At 46.0% G+C, this 20,567-nt stretch overlaps 1 protein-coding gene and 1 long non-coding RNA gene across 4 annotated transcripts in view; both read right to left on the bottom strand.

Moving 5' to 3' along the window:
* LOC120993629 (FXYD domain-containing ion transport regulator 5-like) overlaps nucleotides 1-20,311 on the bottom strand; it is an 81,208-nt gene extending 60,897 nt beyond the window's left edge. The window contains exons 1-5 of one of the 3 annotated variants that reach the window (XM_040422108.1): nucleotides 20,126-20,311; nucleotides 17,969-18,017; nucleotides 12,807-12,848; nucleotides 3,555-3,629; nucleotides 479-550 (exon numbers count right to left, since the gene is read on the bottom strand). In XM_040422108.1, the coding sequence (XP_040278042.1) occupies nucleotides 479-550; nucleotides 3,555-3,629; nucleotides 12,807-12,848; nucleotides 17,969-18,017; nucleotides 20,126-20,161 (274 nt within the window). In that variant the 5' untranslated portion in view covers nucleotides 20,162-20,311. The remainder of the gene's footprint in view (nucleotides 1-478; nucleotides 551-3,554; nucleotides 3,630-12,806; nucleotides 12,849-17,968; nucleotides 18,018-20,125) is intronic. The other 2 variants (XM_040422114.1, XM_040422121.1) reach the window with 2 other exon arrangements.
* LOC120993682 lies at nucleotides 4,560-6,077 on the bottom strand. Its single transcript, XR_005777311.1, has 3 exons — nucleotides 5,936-6,077; nucleotides 5,606-5,610; nucleotides 4,560-4,569 (listed from the first exon to the last, which is right to left on the bottom strand). It is a non-coding gene; the product is annotated as an uncharacterized LOC120993682 (long non-coding RNA).
* Nucleotides 20,312-20,567: the final 256 nt, after the last annotated feature.

The raw sequence follows: 20,567 nt of genomic DNA, 5'->3' as shown, positions 1-20,567 counted from the left end.
TAGAGTTAATTAGTTGATTCAGATGATTAGGTTAATAGCTCGCTTAGAGAACCTTTTCATGATATGCTAATTTTTTGAGATAGGTATTTTGGGTTTTCATGAGCTGTATGCCAAAATCATCAACATTAAAACAAGAAAAGGCTTGAACTACTTCAGTTGTGTGTAATGAATCTAAAATATATGAAAGTCTAATGTTTATCAGTACATTACAGAAAATAATGAACTTTATCACAATATGCTAATTTTTTGAGAAGAACCTGTATAGCTTCTCTCACTTCCTCCACTAGCACTAGAGTGAGCAAGGGGCGGACCTAAGTCCCTCCTTGCTCCCTACAGAGGATTATTAACCCTGACTAATCCATACAGATATATGCTGGCACATTACAAGGCATTAACATATTAAATAACATTACATAACAAGAACATTTCGCTAGTAGCCTATTCTGGGCTACTGCAGAGGTATTAAGCATCTCCTCACCTGGACCCTTTGCCGTTGCTGGGGGGTCTGTAGAGTCATTGCTCGTGCTGTTTTGTGACAGGTCAGAATAAGCTGCAAGAGAAGAAATATCAAAATCGTGGTCACTAAAATCATTTAAAGGAACAGTCCAGGTAAAATACATACAGAGGGGGGGGCATTTATCATCCTCTGCAAACCTGAAAACTGGCATAAAAAAGTTGCAGAATTTGCCGTATGCTATACACGAGCAAAATTTTGCAACTTTTTATAAGTTTTAAGCCCCGCTGGATACTTTTCCAAAAGTGAGCGATTGAGGGGGCAGCTAAAGCCGGCCCGGCGCATGCATTATAATAGTCTATGCCACCCGCCATGGATTACACTGTAAATCTACATCAGATCCCCTGCTGGCGTAGATTTTAGTTCTGGTACACGGACCTGCGCAGATGCAGCACAATTATTAAGAGATGCTCCATGTTAATATTTGTGATACATTGGACGTCAGCGGGGAATAGATTTAGGACCAGAGTACAAAACGCCAATCTTAATAAATGCCCCCTTGTGTTATTTCTATTGAAGGACCTGAAAGGGGCGGAGCATGACGGGCATTCTTTCCTTGGTGCTTTTTGCATCCTTATGTCCTTCTCCGCCCCCTCAGGCCCTACACTGCGGCATATACACTCACCTAAAGAATTATTAGGAACACCATACTAATACGGTGTTGGACCCCCTTTTGCCTTCAGAACTGCCTTAATTCTACGTGGCATTGATTCCACAAGGTGCTGATAGCATTCTTTAGAAATGTTGGCCCATATTGATAGGATAGCATCTTGCAGTTGATGGAGATTTGAGGGATGCACATCCAGGGCATGAAGCTCCCGTTCCACCACATCCCAAAGATGCTCTATTGGGTTGAGATCTGGTGACTGTGGGGCCATTTTAGTACAGTGAACTCATTGTCATGTTCAAGAAACCAATGTGAAATGATTGGAGCTTTGTGACATGGTGCATTATCCTGCTGGAAGTAGCCATCAGAGGATGGATACATGTTCTCATTCTGTTTATGCCAAATTCAGACTCTACCATTTGAATGTCTCAACAGAAATCGAGACTCATCAGACCAGGCAACATTTTTCCAGTCTTCAACAGTCCAATTTTGGTGAGCTCGTGCAAATTGTAGCCTCTTTTTCCTATTTGTAGTGGAGATGGGTGGTACCCGGTGGGGTCTTCTGCTGTTGTAGCCCATCCGCCTCAAGGTTGTGCGTGTTGTGGCTTCACAAATGCTTTGCTGCAGACCTCGGTTGTAACGAGTGGTTATTTCAGTCAACGTTGCTCTTCTATCAGCTTGAATCAGTCGGCCCATTCTCCTCTGATCTCTAGCATCCACAAGGCATTTTTGCCCACAGGACTGCCGCATACTGGATGTTTTTCCCTTTTCACACCATTCTTTGTAAACCCTAGAAATGGTTGTGCGTGAAAATCCCAGTAACTGAGCAGATTGTGAAATACTCGGACCGGCCCGTCTGGCACCAACAACCATGCCACGCTCAAAATTGCTTAAATCACCTTTCTTTCCCATTCTGACATTCAGTTTGGAGTTCAGGAGATTGTCTTGACCAGGAGCACCCCCCTAAATGCATTGAAGCAACTGCCATGTGATTGGTTGACTAGATAATTGCATTAATGAGAAATAGAACAGGTGTTCCTAATAATTCTTTAGGTAAGTGTACATGTCATGTCTGAACTGTTCCTATAAGCAATGAATTTTGTTTTTTAAAAACAAAACACCTGCTCTGGTTGTCCTGTTTCCTGTGGTGCGTCTTCATCTCCACCGCTTCTGGCCACAAGTGTGATATGCCGACTCCACCCACGTCAGCAAATCAGTGGCCTCAGTGGTGATGTGTACAGTACACATGTGACCACTGAGGCCAATGATTGGCCGGCAGTAGAGACGTGCAGGGAGTCAGAATCTCAGACTTCGGGGGTAGGAGGGGACCTTTATGATGTTTATCTTAATAAAGCCCATTGTGATATTCTTCTGTGTTCCGATTCTTCATCATATTCAAGATCTCTGCTTGCTATCAATGAATAAGAATGTTCTTCTTTACATCCAGAGCCTAATAAAATGTCCTGAGCTAACACTTCTCACAGCTGAGGTTTCGACACCGTGGCATCCCGGTCTAGACAATCCTCTGAGAGCTAAACGCATCGGCAGCACCGACCTCTCTCCTACGAGACGTTGTTACATTTCATGATACATTGTATCACTCTGGAGCACAAAGGGGATTTTCTACACTGGATACAAATGTAACCGTTAAAAAAAAAAAGAAGAATATTGCCCCGTACTGAGATATAAAGAACATTTGAAAATTAGAGAACTTTTACTAAGGCCTCATGCACATGACTGTTGCCCGGCCGTGCCCGTATTGCGGGCCGCAAAGAGGTCACTTGAATGGGTCCGAAATCCGGAAGGAGCTGTGTGCGCAACGGAGGCACGGAACCCCACGGAAGCAGTACCAAAAAACAGAACAAGTTGAATGGGTCTGGATCTGTCTGGTCCCCAATACACCGAACGTGTGCATGAGGCCTTATTGAAATAAAATTGGAAAAGTCCTGAAAGAGCTGAGCTGTGGGATCCTAAGCAGGAGCAACAATTAAAGGCATTTTAAGTATTGAAGAGCTCAGGCGAGGTCATCAGTATCAGATCGGTAGGGGTGGACTCCTGCGACCCCCGCAGATCCGCTGTTTGAAGGCTGTGTGCTATATCAAGAACAGCGCCGTACATTGTATAGTGGCCATGCTTGGTATTGCAGCTCAGCCCCATTCATTTGAATGAAACTGAACGGCACAAAAACCATGTGACCAAAAGAGGAGACGTCACCGGCCTAGAAAGAGACCACAGTGCTCAGCCGTGTGCCGTGACGCCTTCCAACATCTGATCGGTGGCGGTGTCAGAAATGGACCCCCAATGGTCATATGCTGATCACATGTCCTGAAGATAGGTCATTCATACTTAACTTATGGAAAACCCCTTTAATAATTTTATTTATAGGTACTTTTAATAATCTGTTAGGAAGAATTGCATTTCTGTAGATCTTACCCGGAGTGGTCCTGAATGCGTCTGAATGTCCTGTGCTCTGCCCGGTACTGTTCTGTAGTGTCGGCCCTGCGGACGCTGCGCACAGTGAGGGAAGACATTAGAACAGTGTAATAACCTGATATCACATTTCACATGCAGGGTCCTAACTAGTGATGAGCAAAGTTATGAAAACTTCAATTCGGCTGCTTCGCCGAATTTCACAAAAGAAATTTGCTTTGTGATGAATTCATTCACGAAAGCACGTTTCGTTGTAGGTAGCGGGCGCAATGACGGGGGAATGGCGATCGTGCCGCCCACCCGTCGTTGAACCCCCTTCAGATCCTGCGTTCATCTCTGATCGCGGCATCTGATGTAAGAATGTAGACCTTTCAGGGGTTAAAATAAATAAATAAATAATACTCACCTCATCCATTTGAGCGCGAAGAGGCCGCCGTGGCCATCTTGATTGAAGATCCCGCGCGGAATCTCATGCGATGCATATGATTGATGACGTCATCACGTGACATCATACGTCATATGAGATTTCGCACGGGATCTTTACACCATTTCAGGAAAAATCGGTTTGTTACCACGAAGCACAAGGAAATTCAGCTTCGAGGCAAATCGAATTTTCCCTGAAATTCGGATCGGAATCCACTTCAGAAACTTTGATTCGCTCAACCCTAGTCATAACAGATCCAGACTGCGCTGATTCATTTGTCATAGTTGTGAATGGGATTTGTCATATGAGCTGACAATCTACATACAAGTCTGTCCCTGACAACAGATAAGAGCGGCTGATAAAAGAACCAGCATATTGTGGGCGAGAGGCAGCTGTAACGAGACACCCACCTGCGGGCAGGGGCGCACCACCAATGAGGCCAGGTGAGGCGATCGCCTCAGGCAGCACCAGAAAGGGGCAAGAGAGTGGGGCAGCGGAAGGGCCATGGGCAATGAGCGCTTTCATTGTGGCAAAGGGGTTAGGTTAAGAAATTGGCATGGGGGGCACCATTTCAGTTTTCGCCTTGGTGCACTCCTGCCTGTGAAGGGTCTTGTAGACTTTTATTTTCATACATTTTTATATATTTATTGCATTTAAATGTGATTCGTTTTTTGCAGATGAAGCTCCTGGAAATGCAAATCTTACACCACCAGAAGCATCTTGTTATATGGTAGAGGTGCTGTCAGGCACCAACGTCGGGGTGATCAAATCTGTTCAGGAAACTGTGTTCTATCAGTCAGCCACCAGAGGGCACTATGATGCAGCCTCAATATGTGCATATGATCCTGGGCTCTGTACAGTAAGCAGCGCCGAGGGGGATAATGTGCCATTGCAGGGAGATTTGGGGAAGTTGGGGGTTCTGGTGAAGAAGATATGGTGAATAAAGTTCAGCGAGATTAAATGTAAAGTCATGCACAGATTAGGCTAAAACAAATGCACAGGAACCCATGTAGGTGTGGCGACGTTTACGCTGCCAGTGCAGAGGGCGCGGCAGTTGCAGAGAGAGACGACAGATGCCCTTTAATTCGTGATTTTTCCTAATAAGATTTTCCATCTATTGCTGTGCTTGTGTCCACACGTGATGCTTCTCTGGAAAAGAGACATGCAGGCTAGTCTGCTTTCCAAAAGGTATCAGGAACCCAGCTCTTTCTGGGTAACTGGTAGAGAGGCCTTGGTTGGGGTACTATGTCTTCTTATGGAGGGCATTGAGTGTGCATGAGGAGTATTATAAGGGATATATGAGTATTAGAAATCTATGAGAATTTGCACATCTTAGGACGGGTTCGCATCAGCGATAGGTAATTCCGTTATACTGTTCCGTTATAACCGGCTTATAAACAGAACCCTTTAAGAGTCCTTCCGTTTTCTACATTTCTATGGGCACAAATAACGGTTCCGTTTTGTTCTGTTATGTATGATGGGGGAAAAAAAGTCATACATGAGTGCGCATACTAGACGCTCTCCATAACGAGAAAGAATACCTTCCAGACAACGCGTATATATATATATATTGCCCAGAGTAGCAGACTAGGTTCTCATTCTCTCGCTGTGGGACCAGAGAGTGTCATACACCAACTTTCAGGGTAATTGGAGCATATTTAATTCAGGTAGAATCAGTTCGTATCCGAATTGAATTTTTTTAAAATTTGGTGAATCGAACCCAAACCAAATTTCAAAAAATTTGCTGATCTGTGCTTAGGGGAGATATAAATACAATGCACAGATATATGAATGGACAGTACAGAGATCTTTCCAATGATCTGTCATGCTTAGACCTCGACCCATGACGGGGGGACATCCTCTGCGTCTGGAGGAAAGAAGAAGGTTTCTACACAAACATAGAAGAGGATTCTTTACGGTAAGAGCAGTGAGACTATGGAGGTGGTGATGGGGAGTTCACAAGAGAAGAGGGGTCTGGATGTATTTCTGGAGCGTAATAACATTGCAGATTATAGTTACTAGATTACTGGAGAAGGGTCACTTTTCCAGGGAGTTATTCTGATTGGCTTATTTGGAATTGAGAAGGAATTTGGGGTAACCGACGAGAGGTGATGCCTAGGCCCATCAAATTCAGTTCAGATTTCTAACAATGACATACAAGACCGTCCACAATCTGTCCCCTCCTTACTCTCCCTCCCCACGCTTAATCTTTGATCCTCACAAGACCTCCTTCCCTACTCTCCTCTTGTCTACTTCTCATACAATTGTTAACAAGATTCCCCCATACTCTGTAACCAGGGGCGGATTAAGTGCACGCCAGGCCCAGGGCTGTCTACCCGACTCGGGCCCCTCCCTCCATTTTAGTTTAAAGGGTAACTATCATAATTTTTATTTTATTTGCTAGTTTATTAGAGGTCGGCATGTATACCTGAGTCAGTCTGACGATTGTCAAAAGATCTGTAATTACCTTATAATAACGGCTTTCATTAATGTCCTCTGTCCCTTTCCACTCCTCCCTTAAAAGACAGTTGCTATGGCTTGTCTGTCTCTGGCTAAGAAGACAGAGGGGCGGTCCTCCACACTGCATGCCTGCATTAGGCTTCAGAGTGAGGAGGCGTGTCTCTCAGTAATCCAATCTGATTGGCTGGCAGGGAGCTGCTGGCTACAGCAAGTGTGTATGGGAAGTGAGGGAAAGCAGTTTTGGCCTCAGAGAACCGGCAGAGGAGCCATCTTGAGAAGGTCCTCATATTGTAAATGTTTAAACAGCCGTAACTAAGGGAAAAACTCAAGGAAAACAGTGGTATGTGAAGAAACTAAAGATTGCCTTATGCATAATGCTGCTGCTGCAGTAACATATGCTAAAATTGATTTTTTTGATGAAAACATGACAGTTACCCTTTAATTTTTTTTTTTTTCTGTATTAAGAGGCTGAGGTGCTTCATGTGTACTGTTACATATAATTTGCTGTAATTTTCATGTTCACCAGCAGGTGGCAGCAATGTATTCAGCAGGTCTTAGTTCGGGTTCATGTTTCTAAACAGGAATAGTACATTCCAGTTTAGCCCCCTCTATGGGCAGAAGTGGGCTGGCCCATGTCCTGCCTCATGGGGAGGAGAAGGAAGTTTAGTTAGTGTGCCAGCTACCCCTGCTAGGGGAAGGCTGTGCTGGTAGGAGCCCCCAAAAATAGGGATCCCAACCCAGGATCGGCTGAGGTCACAGATCTTCATCCCCAGTCTGAGCCTTCAGCCTCAGCTGGTTGACCAGCAAGCAGCACCTCCAGATCTCCAGGACAAACCATTCCCTGTGAGCAGAACTGTGAGTAACTATCCAGAGACCAGGAGAAGCCAAATTCCTCCTCAGCTAGTCAGGCCCACACAAAGCAGAAGATAGACAGAGCAGAAGATAGATACCTGCCATATTCTCCAGGCATATAGTATAGGAGCAGAAAAGATATTGATCCCTGCCATACATTGCCAGAAACCTGCTGGGACCTAAAGACTATTGCTGTATCTCGTATGGATTAAAGCTGCAACCAGTAAAGACAAGTTGAACTTTATTACAAGTCTGGATCTCATTCATTATTACCAAAATCCCTCAATTACTCCTACTAACAACACTCAATTATTGCAAGTGAGCCAGGATCCAGGAGTCCAGCCGTACCAAGGTAGGAGACACCGTTGACACTACATAGAGACATTATCCCCACTCTGGCATTCCTCACCTGGTACGTGAGTTATAACACCTTAAAGGGCCCTGTTACAGTACCTGCGCAAACTGCAATTGGCGTCACGAACAAAAATCATAGACTATTATACACAAGCTCTGACCCACTGCATAATTGGCCACCGTACCACGGTCCTGCTCATTGCACATGGGCGCCACAGCCTCTTCCTAGGCCATATGACATCATTCACATGGTCCTGGTGCAGCTCTGTCCCATCTGAGGGATTGGGTGTGAGCTGCTATCAAATGGACAGCGCTATCAAATGGACAGCGCTATCAAATGGACAGCGCTATGCTTGGTAAGGAGCAAAGAGGCTGCGGCGCTCACTGGGACATCGCGGTCTCCTCAAACAGCTGATTGGCGGTGGTGCCAGGAGTCGGACCCCCACCATCTCATAACTCTCTGAGTACAGATGTCATAGATGTTACCTGCAGTCCTATGTAACACCCCACATAACACAGTGAACTATTGTGTTATGTGGGGTGTTACATAGGACTGCATGGAACATCTACTACATAATCTGCACACAGAGAGTTATCAATGATATCTGGGCACAGCTTAGGCTACTTTGAAACTTGCATTTTTGCTAGATCCGGCAGGGTTCAGCAAAAACGCTTCCGTTACTGATAATACAACCATCTGCATCTGTTATGAACGGATCCGGTTGTATTATCTGTAACATTGTTAAGACGGATCCATCATGAACTCCATTGAAAGTCAATGGAGGGCGGATCCGTTTTCTATTGTGGCAGATTGTGGCAGAGAAAACGGATCATGCCGGATCCGTCTTGCTCCGTATCCTAGAACGGAAAGCAAACTACAACATGTTGCGGTTTGCTCTCCGGTATGGGAACGCAACAAAACGGAACGGAAGGCATTCTGGAGCCTTCCGTTCTGTTCAGTTCAGTTTTGTCCCCATTGACAATGAAATGGGACAAAACTGAAGCGTTTTTTTCCTGTATTAAGCACCTATGACGGATCTCAATACCGGAAAACTAAAACGCTAGTGTGAAAGTAGCCTAACATAGGACTGCAGGTGACAAATTAAAATTTTTGCTGCCAAATTTAAAATACGTATGATTATTATAAAAAAGACTTGAGGAGAAGATGAGACGCAGGTCACAGTAGTGAGCAGCTCTACATGTAGGAGAATACAGCAGCACATACCTCTTACATCCAGGGACATCTCCTGTCATGTAGACCTTCTCTTTCCTCTTCTCCTCCGTTAGACCAAGACCGCCATGACTAATTCTTTCAGCCGCATCTCATCTCTACAGAGTCTGTTACACAGACACGTTAGATTTCTCTTAATTGGGGTCATTTATCAAACTGGTGTAAATTAGAACTGGCTAAGTTGTCCATAGCAACCAGACTCCTACTTTCATTTTCCAAAGAAGCTGTCAAAAATTAAAAGGTGGAATCTGTTGCTACTTTACACCAGTTTGATAAATTATCCGAAAGGTCCCTATAGTGTCTTCAGCATCTATAATGTCCCCTAGAGTGCCCCCAGTAATAATAACATCCTATATTTTGCTCCAGGTAATAATGCCTGAATAGTGTCCGCAAAAATAATGTCCCCTAATATCAACGAACCCACACTGCCCCCATATAGTAATTTCCCCCACACTGCCCCATATAGTAATTTCCCCCACACTGCCCCATATAGTAATTTCCCCCACACTGCCCCCATATAGTAATTTCCTCCACACTGCCCCCATATAGTAATTTCCCCCACACTGCCCCATATAGTAATTTCCCCCACACTGCCCCCATATAGTAATTTCCCCCACACTGCCCCCATATAGTAATTTCCCCCACACTGCCCCATATAGTAATTTCCCCCACACATTGCCCCATATAGTAATTTCCCCCACACTGCTCCATATAGTAATTTCCCCCACACTGCCCCATATAGTAATTTCCCCCACACTGCCCCATATAGTAATTTCCCCCACACATTGCCCCATATAGTAATTTCCCCCACACTGCTCCATATAGTAATTTCCCCCACACTGCCCCATATAGTAATTTCCCCCACACTGCCCCATATAGTAATTCCCCCCACACTGCCCCCATATAGTAATTTCCGCCACACTGCCCCCATATAGTAATTTCCCCCACACTGCCCCATATAGTAATTTCCCCCACACTGCCCCATATAGTAATTTCCCCCACACTGCCCCCATATAGTAATTTCCCCCACACTGCCCCATATAGTAATTTCCCCCACACTGCCCCATATAGTAATTTCCCCCACACTGCCCCCATATAGTAATTTCCCCCACACTGCCCCCATATAGTAATTTCCCCCACACTGCCCCATATAGTAATTTCCCCCACACATTGCCCCATATAGTAATTTCCCCCACACTGCTCCATATAGTAATTTCCCTCACACTGCCCCATATAGTAATTTCCCCCACACTGCCCCATATAGTAATTTCCCCCACACTGCCCCATATAGTAATTTCCCCCACACATTGCCCCATATAGTAATTTCCCCCACACTGCTCCATATAGTAATTTCCCCCACACTGCCCCATATAGTAATTTCCCCCACACTGCCCCATATAGTAATTTCCCCCACACTGCCCCATATAGTAATTTCCCCCACACTGCCCCATATAGTAATCTCCCCCACACTGCTCCATATAGTAATCTCCCCCACACTGCCCCATATAGTAATTTCCCCCACACTGCTCCATATAGTAATTTCCCCCACACTGCTCCCATATAGTAATTTCCGCCACACTGCCCCCATATAGTAATTTCCCCCACACTGCCCCATATAGTCATTTCCCCCACACTGCCCCATATAGTAATTTCCCCCACACTGCTCCATATAGTAATTTCCCCCACACTGCCCCCATATAGTAATTTCCGCCACACTGCCCCATATAGTAATTTCCGCCACACTGCCCCATATAGTAATTTCCCCCACACTGCCCCATATAGTAATTTCCGCCACACTGCCCCCATATAGTAATTTCCGCCACACTGCCCCCATATAGTAATTTCCCCCACACTGCCCCATATAGTAATTTCCCCCACAATGCCCCATATAGTAATTTCCCCCACAATGCCCCATATAGTAATTTCCCCCACAATGCCCCATATAGTAATTTCCCCCACACTGCCCCATATAGTAATTTCCCCCACACTGCTCCATATAGTAATTTCCCCCACACTGCCCCCATATAGTAATTTCCGCCACACTGCCCCCATATAGTAATTTCCCCCACACTGCCCCATATAGTAATTTCCCCCACAATGCCCCATATAGTAATTTCCCCCACAATGCCCCATATAGTAATTTCCCCCACAATGCCCCATATAGTAATTTCCCCCACACTGCCCCATATAGTAATTTCCCCCACACTGCCCCATATAGTAATTTCCCCCACACTGCCCCATATAGTAATTTCCCCCACAATGCCCCATATAGTAATTTCCCCCACACTGCCCCATATAGTAATTTCCCCCACACTGCCCCATATAGTAATTTCCCCCACACTGCCCCCTTATAGTAATTTCCCCACACTGCTCCCATATAGTAATTTCCCCCACACTGCTCCATATAGTAATTTCCCCCACACTGCCCCCATATAGTAATTTCCCCACACTGCTCCCATATAGTAATTTCCCCCACACTGCCCCATATAGTAATTTCCCCCACACTGCCCCATATAGTAATTTCCCCCACACTGCCCCATATAGTAATTTCCCCCACACTGCCCCATATAGTAATTTCCCCCACACTGCCCCCATATAGTAATTTCCCCCACAGTGCCCCCATATAGTAATTTCCCCCACACTGCCCCATATAGTAATTTCCCCCACAGTGCCCCCATATAGTAATTTCCCCCACACTGCCCCATATAGTAATTTCCCTCACACTGCTCCATATAGTAATTTCCCCCACACTGCCCCCATATAGTAATTTCCCCCACAGTGCCCCCATATAGTAATTTCCCCCACACTGCCCCCATATAGTAATTTCCCTCACACTGCCCCATATAGTAATTTCCCCCACACTGCTCCATATAGTAATTTCCCTCACACTGCCCCCATATAGTAATTTCCCCGACACTGCCCCATGAAGTAATTTCCCCCACACTGCCCTCCCATGAAATAATTTGCCCCCATGTCCTCCTCTGCCCCCCAAAGTTAGGAAACAGAAAAAAAATAAAAATAAAATAAAAGCTAATACTTACCTGTGTCCGGGATGGTGAGGCAGGCAGCATGCGCGCAATCTTCATGGTCCTGCATCCCAGCACAGGCGCGCGATAATGTCATCACGCACGCCTACGCCTGGATAATCCTACCACATAGGCCTCAGGCTGTGATTGGCAGCGGGGCAGGGAGCTATGCGTTCCCGTGCCCCGCCGCAGTATGTTGGCGTTCGGGTCGGTGTTGGGCCCCCTAGCGATGCCAGGCCCAGGGCTGCTGACCTGAAAGCCCCTATGTTAATCCGCCCCTGCCTGTAACTCGCTAGCCCAGCTGTACCCCAACATCCAAACCTTCAAAAGCAACCAAAAAACCAACTCTTCAGGAAAGCTCTGCACCCTACAATAACCCTGCTGCCACCGCAGAACCATCTAAACAGTTTCTACCCTTACCTACTGTCTCCTTCCTCCTTCCTTTGTAGATTGGGACCCCTCGGGGGAGGGTCCTTTCCCATTTGCACCACTTTATCACTCTTTTTTGCTTTATATTACATGTGTATATCCCGTTTCATATGCACAGCACCTGAAATGAATGGTACTTTATAATAAAGTATAATTATAATACGCCTGCATAGCTACATGGCGGCAGAGGTAACAATCACACTCGAGCCCTAGTACCTGCAGGACGCCCTCTATCACATAAGACGACAGCAGTAAAAGGATTAACTCATACGTACGGTAGGTGGGAGTCTTGTCACAAATCCTGTACATGTGATACTTCTATGTACCTGGGGTGGACTACGGGACCCCAAGATATTGGAGTCCAGGGAAAAGTAGTACCACAGATTCAAAGAGAGTTTTACTCTTTATTTTATTAATTTCCTTTTTACTTTATTTTTATTATTATTATGCAGTTATGATAGAGTCTAGTACAGACTTACCAGCTGTGCTGCCCTCTGCCTGGCTGGTGATGGTAACGGAGGCTGCAGGAAAGTAACAGTGATGTTCAGCAGAGCAAACAGTAATACATACAAAGTAGTTATTATATATACTGTATCATCACCTCTATAGTCACTGCCCGGATAATGCTGCTGTGCACATGCAGGGGGAGAAACTGGAGGAAGGGAGTAATAGTTGTAGCACTTATAGGAGTGATGGTGCGCCATGGTGGCTGTCCTCCCTCCAATGCTCTCTCGCTTGGAGGGCGCACTCATCCTTCCTCCAGGGCACACCCTGGGGTTTTAGGGTCCCCTGCCTGCTGGTGGCTGAGCTGCCCCTGCTGATGGATGGTTGGCAGGATGCAAGGCAGCAAAGTGTGGTGGATGGTGAGCCGGTGAATGTTAGTGAAGTCAATGGTCAGGCCTGTTTGATACAATAGATAAAGTCTATCTTTACTGAGTAGATCATGGGAGGAGTAGTTGATATAGCAGCAAAAAGTACAGTTTTGAAGTACAGTATGTTATAGAGTAGGCTCCACCCAGCAGTGATGTACAGGCAATGATGGTAGTAGTATTCCTTCCTCTATCTCACTTTGCAATATTCCCAAATATTAATTCTTCCTGCAGTTCCCAGGCTGCCAGGTGCAAATCTTAGATCCTGATGGACAGTCTGTCTCAAAGTGTGGTGGAAGCCAAAGGTGACTAACCCTTTCCACAAGCAGTAAAGTCTTATTGCCATAAAGGTGAAATGCCTTACTCTCTGAACTCTGTGCTCGTTGATAGCTCTAAACCTTCTTTGGATGTCTGTTCTCTTTCCCTCAGGGGTAGTCTCTCAGGTTGTTCTCTGGCAGCTTTTCCATCTCAGGGGTGGTGTTTACCGGATGAGACTTCTCTTTGGGCCTACTTGGTAGGAGCTCATATATGTGGGTCTTGCCCCTAACTTTTCTGAGCTAAGGCTCACAGTAACCAGGGGGTGGGACCAGCCCATCACCCTGGACACTGTGCTAAGACAGTGTTAACTGTTTGTTGTCCATGCTGCATCCTGCTCCAATATGCGCAATATACTGCAAATTGCAAGAAAAATATCTTTCTTTGCAATTTATGCCTTTACTTTTTTTTTATTGTGGAAGTGTACTGTAAGTACAGCAACTTGTTCAAAGCCACCGTGAGGGAGAAGTGCGGTTTTTGGTTGCATTATATTATCTAAAATACACACCTCACATCTAGATGCTTATGTCAGAGTCAGCTAGCAAAGTGCAGGTTGAGAAGGATTGCTTTAAAGAGTTGCTTTTCGGCCTATCATCTACCTGTGCAGCCGTGAGACTATAACATCTGTGAAAGTGCCCTTTGTGAACAACTGCTGGTCCTCTGCAAGATAAGAACTGTCCTGATCTGTTTGCATTTGAATTCTTCAGTTTAGAACTGTTTTGCTTCACAACCATCTCATCACTGCTTCCTGCACTACTATCACACTACAAAGTGTTATCATCCCAACAAACGGGACGCGGCCTTACGCCTCAAAACCTGCACCACCAAGGGCACCTCAACCGTCACCAGGCAGGAGAACCCCAGAACCGGAATGTGCTCCAGAGACAAGACCAGGTGCGCCCTTCCTATCACTGCACACCGGCCCAGGAAGCTTCAGAACTGTAAGTACAACTACTACTACTACACCCATCTGGCCATTCACTCATGCACACACCACTGTGGCCTGGCCGCTGCATCCATGCTGAACTATTGTGGCACACATAGTGCTTAAAAAATAAGTGCTTTTAACATTAAATCACATTTGACACACTGCTGGGTCTCTGGATCTGGCACTGCCAGATGTTACTGGAATGCCCGTTGGCCTGCTGTGTCCAGCGGTTTTTGTCCAGACAAATCCATGGATATTGGTTGGGTAGCAGCCGGATCTCTGCCAGACCCCATTATAGTCAATAGTGCCAGTGGGCATTCCGGTACCATCTGGAAAGGCTACTTTCACACTTGCGGTAGCCTTTTCCGGCAGGCTGTTCCGGCGGAGGAACAGCCTGTCGGATCCATGCTACCATAAGCTCTGCTCCGACCCATTTACTTTAATAGGGGTGGGCCTAGGGTGGCCACTGGCTTCACCCCAGAAATCCGGTCCTCACCGGCCACACCCACCTCTGTGAAGCCACGCCCCCATCGTCAGCCCCGGGGGTGGGGGGGCTTATACGGGGGGAGGAGAGAGAACTTTCCTAATGGAAGGTGAGCTGGGGGAAGCCGGGGTGCTTCTTTCTCCCTCAGTCAGCCACAGGAAGCCATGTCTGCGGCTCTAGTGACTGCCTGGGGGTGAGAGAAGCGTCAGTCAGTTGCTGCAGCTCACTCTCAGACAGTGCAGTGCTGCTGTCTGAGCGTGAGCTACTGAAAGGGTGGGCATCCCTGTGTCCGTCCAGGCCCTGCGCCGGACGGAGGACAGGGAGCCAGAAAACCGGACTGTCCAACCTAAAACCGGACGTCTGACCTCCCTCCCCCGGGCCGAAGGTCCGGCCGCAGCGCGGCAAACAAGCCGAGAGCGCAGCGTGCTGTAGTTTTTGTCCGCCTGCCTCTTGGCATGTTTGCCATGCTGCGGCCGGACCTCCGGCCCACCACCATTATAGTGAATGGGGCCGGAGTGGACATCCAGCGGCACGGTGGGCTTACGGTAGCACGGATCCAGCAGGCTGTTCCCCAGCCGGAAAAGGCTACCACAAGTGTGAAAGTAGCCTAATGCTGGAACCAGAGAGCACCAGCAGGCTGTTCTCTGCCAGAACTACTGCCAGTGATCCACTCGGCCACCACACACACATGGATGTTTTTCTGTGCTACAGCTACAATCCAGGGTGATTCAAAAACAATGGTGCAAGATTATAGCCTCGGGATTCATAACTGTGAGAGCTTAACACAAATTTATCGGGAGATGGTGGAGGAGAACGCAACATTGGTGAATTGTTTATCCAACGTATCGGGTGAGTTTCATTTAGGTATCGGCAAACATCTAACTGGAGATGAGGATGAGCACTGTCCTGAGGATAGACCACATCTGGCATATCTGTCACGACAGGTGGGTAAGCCTGGAAACAACCAAACACAGGGAAAACCAACAGAACAAAGGACTAGGCCCAAAAGCTAGACTGCTGTGCCCATGTGCATACCCCTAGGGTGGATATGCACATGCCCTCGTGCCTAAATCTGAACACCCTGGGCAAACCCTAATCAGCAGGGAAAAGGGAAGAGGCAACCTGCTTCTTCCAACCAGGAGGAAACAAGCGTCTCCCTAGAGACCTAAATAACACACACACAAAGGGAAAGGAAGGAGAGGACTTATTTTGAGAAGAGCTGGAGCAGACGATCCACCACAAATCAAGAGCTTTTAGAAAAGAACTATAACCCATACAGGCCACTGGGGGAAGGAGGGATAAATAGCCTCACTAACGATGAAACCCAGTACACCTGAGGGAAGGTGGATCCAGCTCAAACTCAAATCAAAACAAACCAAGAAGTCAGACATATGCAGCCAGTCTGACAGATCTCAACACATTCACAGGGCAAGGCGTGACAATATCTTCCTCTTTCCAGGTAGGAGCACCCGGTATCCTCGGCAAAAAAGAAGGGAGCATAGACGTTGCATCTGCTTATTGCACAGAACACGTTTACTTTGGGCGTGTCCCTAAATATGTCTAAAAGAAAACTGACCTTGTTGACCGTAGTAAAAAATCTATACATTTCATACTTAACATTTCAGTTGGTAAAATCTGATCATAGAAGCACCGCTCCCGAGAATGCCCAGACCTGCCTGGACACACCCACTTATGGGTGGGGTTTGTTATAGCCACGCCCATTTTCAGAGCGGAACAGCGTGAATTAGCCGGGACTGTCTCTGAAAATCATATGATGCCTGATTTTCATTTTTTGCATTAATCCCGGGATCACCCCTTTATCTATAGGCCTTTACTTTTGCACCGTCCTTTTTGAATCGCCTTGTCTATTGTAGCCCCACAAATTAAAGGGCCGAGTGAGCACATCGGTGAATGGAGGGTGGCCGCGCACATTCACTTCAGGGGTCCCATTCTGACCTTCCTGGCGATATGCCGTCAGCGCCCCAGACTTTTTTTTTATCCTTATTTACTGTGCTTTTTCCTATTAGGCTACTTTCACACTGGCGTTTCTGGGTCCGTTTTGTGAGATCCATTCAGGGCCCTCACAAGCGGCCCAAAACGGATCAGTTTTGCCCTAATGCATTCTGAATGGATAAGGATCCGCTCAGAATGCATCAGTTTGCCTCCGATCAGCCTCCATACCGCTCTGGAGGCTGCCTGCAGCGTTTTGATGTCCGTCTGACGAAACTGAGCCAAACGGATCCGTCCTGGCGCACAATGTAAGTCAATGGGGACGGATCCGTTTTCACTGACACAATATGGTGCAATTGAAAACGGATCCGCCTCCCATTGGCTTTCAGTGTAAGTCAAAACGGATCCGTTTGCATTATCATGAACAAAAAAATATATAAAAAACTGAACGGATACAAGCGTTTGCATTATAGGTGGGGATCCTAACGCAGGTGTGAAAGTAGCCTTATTCGTGTTTGAAAATAAAATAAAACAATGGAAATTCATAGCAAATTTTCAGTTTTAGGCCTCTTTCACACTACAGTATGTCCATTTCAGTGTTTTGCGTTCCGTTTTTAACGGATCCGTTGTTCCGTTTTTTGGTTCCGTTGTGTTTCCGTTTCCGTTCCGTTGTTCCGTTCCGTTTTTCCGTATGGCATATACAGTATACAGTAATTACATTGGAAAAATTGGGCTGGCCATAACATTTTCAATAGATGGTTCAGAAAAAACGGAACGGAAACGGAAGACATACGGATGCATTTCCGTATGTAATCCGTTTTTTTTGCGGACCCATTGACTTGCATGGAGCCACGGACCGTGATTTGCGGACAAACATAGGACATGTTCTATCTTTCCACGGAACGGAAAAACGGAAATACGGAAACAGAATGCATACGGAACACATTCCGTTTTTTTGCGGACCCATTGAAATGAATGGTTCCGTATACGGACCGTATACGGAACGCAAAAAACGGACCGCAAAACGGAAAAAAAAAAACGGTAGTGTGAAAGAGGCCTTAAGGTGTAAATTTATTTTAAAAAATGTCTTCTTACCTGGAGTTACGGGGAGGATGAGTATAAGGAGCAGGAGGCCGGGGATGTTCTGAGGAGGAAAAAGAGAATTACACCAATAATCTAAATATGGGGCAGATTTTCCCTACACGCTCCCTACTGATAACCAGAGGTAGTGCGGCACAAGGAGGGGCGGGGCTAGCGCAGGAGAAGCCCCGCCTTTTATTAACGTTGGAGCTGCATGCAGTAAATTCAGTCATTTACTGTAATATACACTCATGTTCTTTACTGTTTTTCGCTGTTTTTTAATTACATTTCTCAACCTGTGTAAAACCAGAACCTGTCAACTATGTGGAAACCATCAGCAAGGAAATGAGAGGCTGTTGAGAAATCTGGTTGCGGTGCGTGAAGCAGATCCTGGTAGACGTCTTGATGGAGACGGAGATGCGTCGTTGTTACATTGCCGGATCCACAGTGCCATGGTTTAAATGTGAACGTGGCCCAATACATGGACATCCAGCCTGATGAAAGGGTTACTGATCTCAGCATTTAAAACTCTAATCATTTCATCACAAAAGTACTGCAATTTGCCAATTGACAACATCAATTCCTCACCTTTTTCAATACCTCTGCTTGCTGACGTTTATTTCTAGAGGTTGAAAAAGCGTCCTGGTCATGTGATGGGCTCATAGCCAACCAAGCACCTATGTGACCGTCACATGACCAGGACGAATTTCATCCCCTGGAAGTAAACAGTGAAGGATCCCATTCATTGACTGCAAGCAGTGATCTTGAAAATGATGATTATTACAAATACAACCCCTGTGGCAAAGTCTTTCTAATACCTCTCTATTGCAGAATGGAGTTGCTTTTCTACCACTGGCCACAGGGGGCACTGTACCTGTGCTACATGTCATTTAAAGGAAAACTCCAGATGACAGTGCAACATGGTGTTAGGTGTAGTGCAGGATCTGAGGGGGCGGTGCATGACACAGGGATTCAAACAACACCAAGGAGGGGCCCCTGTCTCCTCTCCTGGCCCTCAGGGCCTGCAGTGCATCAGCTTTATCTCAAGTGCTCTCTATATAACCTGCCATTGGGTTTGGGCCCCTTGACTTGAGGCATCAATGCCATAAAAATACCTCCTAGGAGGCCAGAGCATCCCGGTGGACTCCCCCTGAGGTGGTCACGTGGTACAGTCCACCGCAGCTCTGTCACATTTCTAAAGTGTCAGGGGGCTCAATAAAAGGCCATACAGTGGGGGGGGGGGGGATTTGCTCCATCCAGTTCTAAGACGCCATCTACACTGGAGTGAAAGCAGGTGGCAGCAATGGAACAATGGAAGATTAGAATGTTAGAAATGTAACAACATGTAATGTATCAATGTGAGATCATAATGTAACGTAACAATGTAACATATTGTAATATAACATAATGCTTCCTAAAAACCCATCTTTTTAGGGTGGTCTATCTCATCTCCTCCATACACCGCCCCACCCCACTTTAGCATCTTTCCTCTGAACCTGATCCATCAGTATCCGCCACACCCCAGGCACTCAGAAGCACTACAGATACCAGCTGCTGACGGCTCATGTGGCCTTATATCTAGCTGGACCACTGTGCAAAACAAGCACTTGTTACTTTCTGTGTCACCCCTATCTTCTCATAGATTGTAAGCTCTTGTGAGCACGGACCTCATTCCTCTTGTTTTAATTGTTGACCTGTTATTTATGACTCTGCACACGAACCCCCTGATTGTAAAGCGCTGCGGAGTAGGTTTAGCGCTATATAAATAAAGATTAATATTATTCTTATTAGATTATAGACAAATGTAACAATGTAATGTAACAATGTAATGTATTAGTGTAATGTATCAGTGTAATGTATTAGTGTAATGTATCAGTGTAATGTATCAGTGTAATGTAACAATGTAATGTAACAATGTAATGTATTAGTGTAATGTAACAATGTAATGTATTAGTGTAATGTAACAATGTAATGTAACAATGTAATGTAACAGTGTAATGTATTAGTGTAATGTATCAGTGTAATGTATTAGTGTAATGTATTAGTGTAATGTAACAATGTAATGTAACAGTGTAATGTATTAGTGTAATGTATCAGTGTAATGTAACAAATGAAGAATGTTTCAGTCTATATCTGTTGTGTTTCTGGAGTCGCCATCCGGCGCAGTCTTACCTCGCGGACGCCCGGATTTCGCTTACAGTTGATCATAATGAATAAGTCCAGACGAGCCGGGTCCCTGAGTAACCTGAGAGCCGCTGAGTAGTGGGGCGATGGCGGCCGGGGGATGAGAAGAAACAGCTCTGAACACGTGAAACTTGTGCCTCCGACATGAGAGGAAGTACCACCGTGTGCAATTTCCTCCACTCACCACATCCTCTAATGACTAAGCCCATGTACTGGTTGGAAGGTAGGACATAATGTGAGCGAGAGGAGGAACACTGCACGGCAGCCAGCACTACACCCAAAAGCCATACAAACAGGAAAAACGCCTCCGGGAAGAGTGTACCAGTGTATCTAAGCCTGTCATATGTGATACTGTCTGCTGAGCTGTGTATCCAAGTCTATCATGTGTGATACTGTGTACAGAGCAGGTGTATTTCTAAGCCTTTAATGG

Source organism: Bufo bufo, chromosome 1 (assembly GCF_905171765.1).
Source record: "Bufo bufo chromosome 1, aBufBuf1.1, whole genome shotgun sequence".
NCBI classification, from domain to species: domain Eukaryota; kingdom Metazoa; phylum Chordata; class Amphibia; order Anura; family Bufonidae; genus Bufo; species Bufo bufo.
The sequence above is the reverse complement of the archived record's forward strand: the minus strand, read 5'-3'. Positions and strand labels throughout refer to the sequence as shown.